Here is a 9,861-nt window from a genome sequence, read left to right on the forward strand (position 1 = left end):
GCGATTTGTGCCCAACTCGGACCTCGCTGGCCTCCTTTTAAAGATGCCCCGTCCCCTTAGCGGTCAGGAGGGGCCAATGGGAGAGGCAGTGCCAGGGCAAGACAATGTGCACCTTGTCCAAGGCAGCCGTGTCAGTACCAAGGCTCCGGGTGACGCCTGCCTCGGCTTCCTCCACTGAAGAGGTCAGGACACCGATGGGTGTGCGGGGACGGGGACGCGAGGTTACTGCTGCACCCGCAGAGCAGTCAGGGGACACTGTGGTGGGGGCTCAGCAACATGGAGCCAAGCACAAGAGCACTGCACTCATATGAAACTTGGTTCTGATGGTCCTCCCAAGGCCATTCTCCTGCTGTCACCCTATAGAATAGAATAGAATAGAATAGAATGACCATCTCAGCTGGAAGCACCTACAACAACCATCTAGTCCAACTGCCTGACCACTTCAGGGTTGACCAAAAATTAAAGGGCATTCTCCAAATGCCTCTTAAACACCGACAGGTTTGGGGCATCGACCGCCTCTCTAGGAAGCCTGTTCCAGGGTTTGACCACTCTCAGTAAAGAAATGCTTCCTGATGTCCGATCAGAACCTCCCCTGGTGCAGCTTTGAACCATCCCCACGAGTCCTATCACTGGATCCGAGGGAGAAGAGCTCAGCACCTCCCTCCTCAGGAAGCTGCAGAGAGCGTTACCACTATTGTCAGGTAAATCAAAGCCATGAGGATTTTGGGAAGGAGCTGTCAAGAAGCTGCTGTACATAGTGGTTTTGGATTGTTTTTTTTTTACTTTCGTGATCCATCCTCGAAAGGGTTTGTGTGTTTTATCATTTAAAGGCAGAACTGAATTATACTGTTCTGTTATCTCCCTTTGCATCAGAGCATGACCCCAAGCTGTGGGTTCTTCCCTGTACATACCCCAAAACCACAAAGAGAAGCAGCAGTCAAACTTCGCTGCCTCCTTTCTTCCACAACAGGGCATGTTCAGAAGATCAGTGCATCAGTGGAGACTGACTCTTGTGCTTTGCAGGTGGATGGCTCGAACAGAGGCTGAGCCATTAAAAGGCTTATTCTCAGCTCAAAGTCACTTGGTGACAGGTGAGCAGTTTTACTAGGTGGGGAGGAGGACATATACTTCTCTCTTTTCACCTTTCTGCACCTGGATAGTTGGTCTGTCTTAGAGTTAAGGGCAGATTTAAGCCGGTGCAGTCGTATAAGGCACTGCATTCAACGTGTCTTAGTATTGTCAGATTTCTTCAAGTTTCCCTGCTCCCATGAAGAGACTCCACAACATCCCCGGGTCCACGAGTCCCTTGTACCGGACCCAGCATTCCAGGTGTTGCTCCGCCAGTGCTGAGTAGAGGTGAAGGATTATCCCCCTCAAACCTGCGACACTCCTCCTAACGCAACCCAGGACATCACTCGCCACCTTTGCCGCAAGGGCATATTGCTGGTTCACGTTCAGCCTGGTGTCCGCCAGGACCCCCAGGGTCTCTTCTGCAAAGCTGAGTTTGAAAATTTGAAAAGTTTGAGTTTGAACATTCAAAAACTTCTTCAGAAATGTACATTTAGAACTATTGTCTTGTGGTTAGTAAAAACCAGACACAAAGAACAAATCCATAAACCTTATGTATATTTGACAGGCAGGAATTTAAAGCATTGTGATTCAAGACACCTCAAACTATCTGAAACTATTTAGTGGAAGACCACATCAAATGTAATTCTGTCCTTCCCCTTCCTAAGCCACCTTCCTGGAGAAAACTATTACTTGCTACATGAAAGGATCAGATGGCTTCTTTCTTACTTGTGTGAACAATAGTTGCCTGTTTGTCTTTTTTGCTTGACTACACTTTCCAGGCTATGACCACTTATAGGCACTTTTCAGATCTACATTGTAAGGATGGAGGGACACCGGGATTACAGGTTGTGGGACCAGATTTCTTCTGTTTAGGGTAGAAAGAGTGAGATGGAGCTGATGCTGGGCCAAGGAGGGTGAGGTCTGGGTCTCATCTGGAAAGCTGTCATATGCAAGAAGGGAAACATACTTAAACAGGAAAACAATACAGCCTCAGCAGTGAAAATCTTGTGGTCTTTGGATTATACTGTGGTTGTGGGGAAATAACAGAGTCTTACATCACAAATTTTGTTTGTACATGTGAAGTGGTTTTATCCCATCAGTCATAACATCAACAAGGTAAGTTGAGCAGAACTTCCCAATACTGCTCAGGTATATAGTGCAGCGTAAGGAGAGAAAGTCTAGAGTGATTGAAAATGAAAACAAAGTAAAGAAGAACTCTTTCTCTCCCACAGTAGGAAGCAGATGCCATATCTGTAATATTTAAATAAATGTCAGTCTTTGAAGGCGTTGTCCACACAAAGCTCTTCTAAAGCGGAGATGCGTCATACCACATTTTGTGTAAAGAATGGCTAGCTTTTTTATACAATCTCTGGAAATGAGAAAGCTCGTCCTAAATGAAACTATCCATTATTTCTCAAGGAATAATACAAAAATATTCTACCGTTGCTCCTTAGGCATTCTTTGTTCTTTCATTTATTTGTCTTACCCACATAAAGGCATTTTAACAAGACAAGGCTGGTGCCTTTGGGAAATAAAAGATGATTGGGATGTTGTAAAATCAGGCCCAAAGAAATTCAAGAAGAGCAAATTAGTCAGAATAGAACAGCTATACTGCAGTACCAGTAACCTTAAGAACAAAAGTGACAGAGAATTATTTATACAGACAAAACCCCAGTCTTAAGCAGTCTCAAACAATGTTGACATTGCTACCATCCATCTCTTTGTCACTAAGAAAAATCAGTACTTTCATTTAACGGACTTACAGTCTAGAAAGAAGAAGAGCAGGGAATTATATCTCAGTAGAAATAATAACTGTGGAAACCAGTCTTTTCTTCAAGTTTAAAGGAAAAAAAGTGTCAAGGATTGTGAGTACACGTGATAACAGGGAGATTTGATCCCCTTTTTTTGCTTATGGATGGACTAAAACAGGATTTGAAATCAATACACCTGGAGATTGTGAAGCACCAGAGAGAAAGGTAAAACTTGATAAAAATAGTGAGCTAAAAATGTAAAGAGACTATTTGAAGAAATACGGAAAGTAAATTTAAGTCAATTTCTCTAAAGGAAATATGATCTGGGAAAATACAGTGCCAAAAAAAGTCCAAATCAAATTCCTAGGAGAGTAATGAAGAAAATAAAAATAAAAGCAGAGAAGAGGGGCCAAATGCCTGCCTCGCTGTAAGGACACCAAGGACGTTTTAACACTGACTCTACAGAGACGAGGGATTGACTCCGAACACGAGTCCAGCAGTCAGCCTCTTCCCAATAGCTACACTGGAGGGTGCAAACAGCCTTCTGTCTCCTGAGCTGGGACATCCCGTGGGACCAGACCCGGCTGCCGGGGTCGAGGGAACGGGTGGGACCTCGGGGCAGGCTGCAGAGCTCGGCACACCCTGGGACCTGGCTTGTCTGGCCAGGATGCAAAAGTACTCCAAGTTCCTTCCAATGGAAACAAAGAGTTAAAAGAAAACCAGAAAAATAACAGAAAGGTCAATGCTCAGAGTAAGCCTTGCTTCATCTTTCTGCTGAGCTGCTAAAAATCTGTGGGTGTGAGTCGCCTTTCTCTCTTGTCATCCAAGAAACCTGCAAAGGAGTAGCGAGAGAATGTGCTAATGGGCAAAGATCTCCTCTCAGCATTTAAAGCTGCCTGCTGCGTAAGCGTGTCACCCACCCGGTTTGTAGGGATTTGGTGAGATCCTCCTTTTTCAGAGAGGAACGCTATGGGATGGTTTCTGGTTTTTGGAGAATAGTTCAGCGCTGCAGAAAAGAGAAGGGGGCCTGTGCTGTTCTGCACAGGCAAGGACAAGACACTGATCTGCCTTTACCCCTTAGAAATGTGTGCTGTCACCTCCATCCAGGTCCGAGAGCACACGCCTTTGTTTGCCAGAGAGGAATTATCTCAATTTATTCAAGAAGTCACTAGGCTGCTGCCTTTTTTAGAGAATACATTTTGGCCTTCTTCAGAGGATAAATTTCAGACATGTTCGTAGTCTAAGAAAAGCATCACTAATACTTCATTATGATGCTGACTCTGTTAAAGTTTATAGACAGAATGTCACTTTATTGAAATTTCCAAAAGTTGAAGTTTTAAATGGCTCGATTCATTCACAAAGTCTGAATTCATTCACCGGGTACTAAAATAAATAGTGATGCTTTCAGAAGAGATTACCCGCCTCTGAAAAATTAAGCTGTGAATGTTAAAATTGTAACTGCAGGCTTTATTAAGAATGTAAGATTTTTTGGAAAATAAAGGCTGCTATATGAATACTGGAATATTGGAAATCTGACCTCTGAAATTTTCCATATCTGTGGACAATGGGGATATATTTAACTATGGGCTGATCTTTAATGTCTAGATATATCTTATTTAAGTCAATGTTACTGCTTCTTATGATCATGTCTCCCGCGTAGATTTTCTGCCACTAAATTCTAGTTTTATCCTGGCTTTTGTAAATAATTTTGGTTCTTGTTAAGTGTGAAGTAGATTTAGTATTGTATATATGAGATACTCTGAAGCATACTTCCTTCCCCTATGTAAATGCTGTTCATTAAGCTGATGAGATTACAACAAATGATGCCAAGGTGAAAACAGGGGAGCTGTTTGTTCATGGCTTTTTAAACATTCTCTGCAGATTTACTGATGATAGTCTTTTGGAACTGCTCTTAAATGACTCCTTAGCTCATCCAGATCTTCTTTTCCCCTCTCCAGTTGTATTAATAGTGTAGAAACTTGGGAACAGTCTGAGTCATGCAGAGGAAAGTTCAAGTGTATGAGGTCTCTGCTGTTGGCAGCATCCTCGCCTCTGACAGCTGACCTCAGGAATGTCAGGAATATGTGGAATTTGGTTCACAGATCTTTATCGCAAAGCTTGAGATATGCTCATTTCCCCGTTTTCTGGTTACTGCACACATTTTCAGACTCTTCTTGTCCAGGTTTTCCCCAGACTTCTCATTTTTTTTGTCCTCAGTTTGAGTCTTCCCAGGTATAGAAATTAGAGCTTCTCTGGATGGGAATTTTTGAAATAGTATGCCAGGCCGAAGGGCAGTAGAAGGAGATAGTTTGAGAATAAGAGGATTTGAAAAGCATGGTGTCCAAAGGGCTTTGCATCTGGAGAGGCTTGTGTTCCCGACTGATCTAACCTAATGAGCTGGTAGAAAATACATATAGGAAATAGAATCATAGAAGCATTTAGGTTGTAAAGGACCTTTAAGATCATCGAGTCCAACCATATAACCTAGCACTGCCAGGTCCACCACTAAACCATGTCCCTAAGCACCACATCTACACGTCTTTTAGATACCTCCAGGGATGGGGACTCTGCCACCTACCTGGGCAGCCTCTTCCAGTGCCTGACAACCCTTTTGGTGAAGAAAGTCTTCCTAATATCCAATCTAAACCTCCCCTAAAGGAGATTGTACCACTAGCAAACTTTTACAGGTTTTTAGTAAGCCTGAGAGTACTTTTTTAGCTATGATTCTGAATTCAAGGCTTTTTCTCTAATCTACGACAAAAAGAGACATTAAGGAAAGGGACATTAACAAAATAATCACAGTTGAGACCCACAGCAGCTATAATTTCACACTTCAGGTGGAAAAGGACAAGATCAAGCCTCTTCAGATGATCCTCTGGTTCAAAATTGTTGGCATTTGTGCAAGGAGGAGGTGCCTGATTCCCTGCTCACGTTGGAAGCCAGCGCCTGGCATCCACAGTAATCACCCTCCTCCCTGCCCCAGGAACAACACCCTTTGCTCAAAGCCAAGAAAATCAGCCCCGTTATTGCCCTTACTGTGCACAGGCTCCTTGCGGGGGGTAGCCTCCATGGAGCGTTCACTGGAGGACAAACATGTGTCTGGGTCTACGTCTATCACTATTGCACAAGTGCCAGTCACTGGATCGTCTCCGATCCTCTTTCCGCAGTGAGATGGGTCACAGTTACCGAGTATGGTACTAGCTCTCACGTGATGCTTTCCCACACCCAGCACCCCTTCCCATGTTGCATCCCTCCAAACCCCTTTCTGACAAATTCCAGCACAAGCATGGGTTGTAGAAAGCTGAACATTTTATTGAACAGCCACAACAAATGAGACTTGCTGTATGGAACTGTTTTGGGATATATCTGTAAAAAGTATAGTTCCTTTTAAAATGGATTTGTGGAGATTTTCTCCTTCAGTTAAGCTGTTTTCCTCCAGCTTCAAGCATTGGTCCTGTGTGAAGATGGCTTCTTCATGCTTTTTCGTAAACTCTTCTGCAGGACACATTATTCATGGTGCATTCCTGGTAAGAAAGGCAAATTGAATCAGCTTTTAACTCTCAATAAAAGTTTGTCAGTCGGAAGGTAAAGAAATACTTATTGATTGGGAGCCAGTATAAGAAAGAATTTGTATTTCTCCTCCTCTAAAACCAATTGCCAAAACAGTGAAACTCAGGTTTGAGAACTTCAGAAACAGAAGTCTGAAATACAAGGACAGGAAATCAAAGGACTACTCCAGTGACTCCCAGGAAATTTCTAATCTCCTCTCAAAAACCTCTAAAGAAGGCTCCAAGGACTTCTATGGAGGGTGATCAGACTCTGGAGCCGGCCATTAGTCTTTTTTCCTCTCACCTTTTGCAGCTGTGCCTTGTCCTCTTCACACAAGTGAGCACAACACATACTCACACATAGACACAGAGTCCTACACAGCTTTCAGACTTGCAGCTGCTGGTGTCAGCCTCTGCATGATAGGCTCTGTCCTCATCTATTTTTCTGTTAGACCAAACTCTGTTTTGTTCAATCTTTCTTAATGAAGTTGTTATGAAAAACTATTTCTGCTTGTTCTCCTCTGGTCTCTCTCCAAGGAAATATAAATATTAAATTTATGGACATACTGTTTTTCTGTAAGGGAGGGCAGAACTCTTCAGGAATTTCGTGTATGTGTATTGTTTTGTAGCATGTAGGCATCTCAGCTGCCTTTTAGAAACATGGTTTTAGTTCTCTCCTAGATTCTTCAGTGTCTTTCCTAAAACTGGAGAGCAGTGCTGGGAAGCCCCAAACTGCAAGCGGGCCTCACTGCCACCAAGTCAAGCACAATACTCTCTGACCAGATAACACCAACCAACAGAGCTCAGATATCAGTTTCTTTTTTCTGCTATAACATCATGTTATTGACACAGTTGTTGGCAATCCATAGTACGGTTCTCACAGATGGCCGTTGGATCTCTGCTGGAGATGAACAGGAGTATTTTGCATCAGCACAGAGCAGATGCGCTCAACGTGGACTTTGCTGATGTTTCCTTTACATCGTCCTGGACTGAAAGATTCTGATATATAAAAATTTCTCTCATGGGTATGTTGGTTTTTTCTCCCATTTCCTAACCATGTCTTGCTGTGAATGGAGAACAGGCAGCTCCATATCATTCCATAAGTTTAACAGCATTTCAGTTTTAATATATACTCCAGCCTCATTCAGAGAGACTTCTCACCAAGTGCCCACAGAGTCCTTTCAGATGCTTTCACTCCCCGTGTTTGAACCCAATATGTGATACATCTGCCAAACATGAATTCTGCACAATGAACTCAGCGATTAAGTAACAAAAACGAACTCACCACCACCAGGTTCCCATCCACCACTTTTCTCTTTATGATAGTCTCCTTTCCGTCCCACTTCTGCACCTGGCTCAGTGTGCCGTTGTCTAGGGTTATGACGTTCTGCCAAAGAAAAAAAAGCAAAGCGCGGTTGTTTCTTCAGGGTGCTCTAGGCTGAGAAGAAAATTGTCTCCATGTTCAAACAGCACTGAAGCACAAAGCATCCATAGCACTCTTACCTTTGAAGGCAGCATTTCTACACTGAATGTCAAAACCACAACTCCATCCTCCTACTCCCACATCCCTTTTGAGAGATACATTTGGAAAGTGCCAGTTTTGGACTCACCTTTGTTTTCCTGTCATCTGCTGTGGTCTCATCAAACTCTTCACCCAGCTTGAAAGAGATCTCTGTATTTTTGAAGGTACTTTCTGTTTTGATGGTTATCACATCACCATTGATGCTGATAGTTACATTGGGTTTGGCCACACCAGCCATTTTCCTGGTGGCAAATCCCACACCTGCAAATAAGACATGGCACTATGAAATTTTTATCTTTACTCAATGTTCTTCTCGTATTTGTTGGGGGGGAAAAAAAAAAGACACAGTGCTGATTTCCCTATTACTTCGAATTTTTTGTTAATTCTGTATTGCAGAGATTCCTTTGTAACACCTCACTAGCTTGGTATAGTTGCAGACCAAAGCAAGTGGGATGATGTAAGGAAATTCTCCACTTTGTCACTGTCAGAATAGTAAAAGCAATTGTTTTGAAGACTGAGACAAGATTTTAATGCCAGATATTTGTGTATACACTTGTTCAAAATAATTGCGGTGGTTTGTACACTAACTTGTATGCTAACTGCATCTAAAAGTAAATAAGCAGAAATACAAGACAGTTTCTAAGCCGCAAAAACGAACAAACAAGCAAACAAACAACAACAAAAAAACCCTTTTTATATTTATCAGCAGCTAAGCTGAATAAAAGGAAATGATTAAGAAATAGCTGGCAATGCTTACGTCCTGAGTAAAATCTGGGGTAAAGATTAAGAGTGCAAGAGTCTCACTGGAAGCTGACTGAATGCTGCCTAAGTCTCAGTGAGTATTTTACCCCTAATCTCCAAATAAAGCCCCATCTTTTTAGCATGTACTGATTTAATCAGTGCAAGTTACCCCGTACTTCCCCCACACTAAAAGAATATGGAAACCTTTTAAAGCCAAATTTTGACTCTAAACAAGAAGTCTACACCTTTAGAGAAGAGTGTTCTCTCTCAAATTTTTTGCAAGTATCCGCATGAATTCATGCAAATTTTTTTTGTTAATATTCACTGGAGGCAGCTACAGTGTTTCATTTACTGTAATAGCCATGACAATTCATTGGTCTCTTCGTCCTGTAGCAATATAAAGAAATTTAGGTGTGTTGCTTTTTGACATAGAGAAGCTTTCTGCATTCTAGCATTAGACCACTTTGTACGTCCAAGGATAAAAGCTAATTCACACAAAATATTGCAGTGATGTGTTTTACTTCCATTTCTAATGCTACTAAGTAGGCATGCATAGACTTGGCTTACCTGAAGCTATTCCTCCCAATCAAGGTTTTTCTACATTATAGGAATTTAACACCACTAATTCAAACAGCCAAGTTCTCCCGTTTAAGACGAGCTGATCAAAATAGTTGAACTAAAGCCCCCTTGGTAAACAGCATAGCCAGAAAAAGCAAGTAAAGAATAAAGTTCAAAATCAGCATTCCTTCCCTGTCCCAGATACGACAACTCCAAATAAGAATTCTCACCCAGCTCTTTCATATAGTCCTCAAAGTTCTCACTAGAAAGGAGCTTCCAGGTGCCCACAAACTGGTCACACATTTTGTCAGGCTAGAGAGAAGTCTTCCCCAGGATCAAGCAGAAATGCAGGACGGGAGGATAGTATGAGCTCCAGGAGACCAGGAGTTATCTTTAAAAAGGAGCCTTGGCCACATGATGCTCTGGGATGACCAATGAAGAGGGAGTCCCAATGCCCAGTGTTTTCCTTCCTCCCCTACCCCTCCTTTGCCAGTAGGTCATAGTGTTATTATTCATATGCCCTTAATAGCACAAAGATCACTGCCTTGTTTTTATTTAATTATTTTTGTCATTCAAGAACACTCCACCTTAAAGGCAAATAATTAATTCATATTGTCTTTCAGAAGAAAAAGGTAGACTCAACCCACAGAGGGTTATGATCTCTCCCATA

General features: G+C 42.4%; 1 protein-coding gene across 1 annotated transcript; it reads right to left on the bottom strand.

Annotated features, from left to right (window-relative positions):
- Positions 1-6,113: 6,113 nt before the first annotated feature.
- LOC104167622 (fatty acid-binding protein, adipocyte-like) lies at positions 6,114-9,568 on the bottom strand. Its single transcript, XM_009707932.1, has 4 exons — positions 9,422-9,568; positions 7,981-8,153; positions 7,656-7,757; positions 6,114-6,346 (listed from the first exon to the last, which is right to left on the bottom strand). The coding sequence occupies exons 1-4, from the start codon at positions 9,492-9,494 to the stop codon at positions 6,296-6,298; spliced, it is 399 nt and encodes a 132-aa protein (XP_009706234.1). The 5' UTR covers positions 9,495-9,568; the 3' UTR covers positions 6,114-6,295.
- Positions 9,569-9,861: the final 293 nt, after the last annotated feature.

This window comes from Cariama cristata, unplaced genomic scaffold, assembly GCF_000690535.1.
Source record: "Cariama cristata isolate BGI_N322 unplaced genomic scaffold, ASM69053v1 scaffold12429, whole genome shotgun sequence".
Lineage (NCBI taxonomy): Eukaryota > Metazoa > Chordata > Aves > Cariamiformes > Cariamidae > Cariama > Cariama cristata.

Excerpts from the sequence above, each read along its gene's own strand:
- LOC104167622 (XM_009707932.1), bottom strand. The coding sequence starts at position 9,494 with ATGTGTGACCAGTTTGTGGGCACCTGGAAGCTCCTTTCTAGTGAGAAC. Across the intron at positions 8,154-9,421 it reads GGACTATATGAAAGAGCTGG|GTGTGGGATTTGCCACCAGG; the intron begins GTGAGAATTCTT and ends TCTTATTTGCAG. Across the intron at positions 7,758-7,980 it reads CAGATGACAGGAAAACAAAG|AACGTCATAACCCTAGACAA; the intron begins GTGAGTCCAAAA and ends TTTCTTTGGCAG.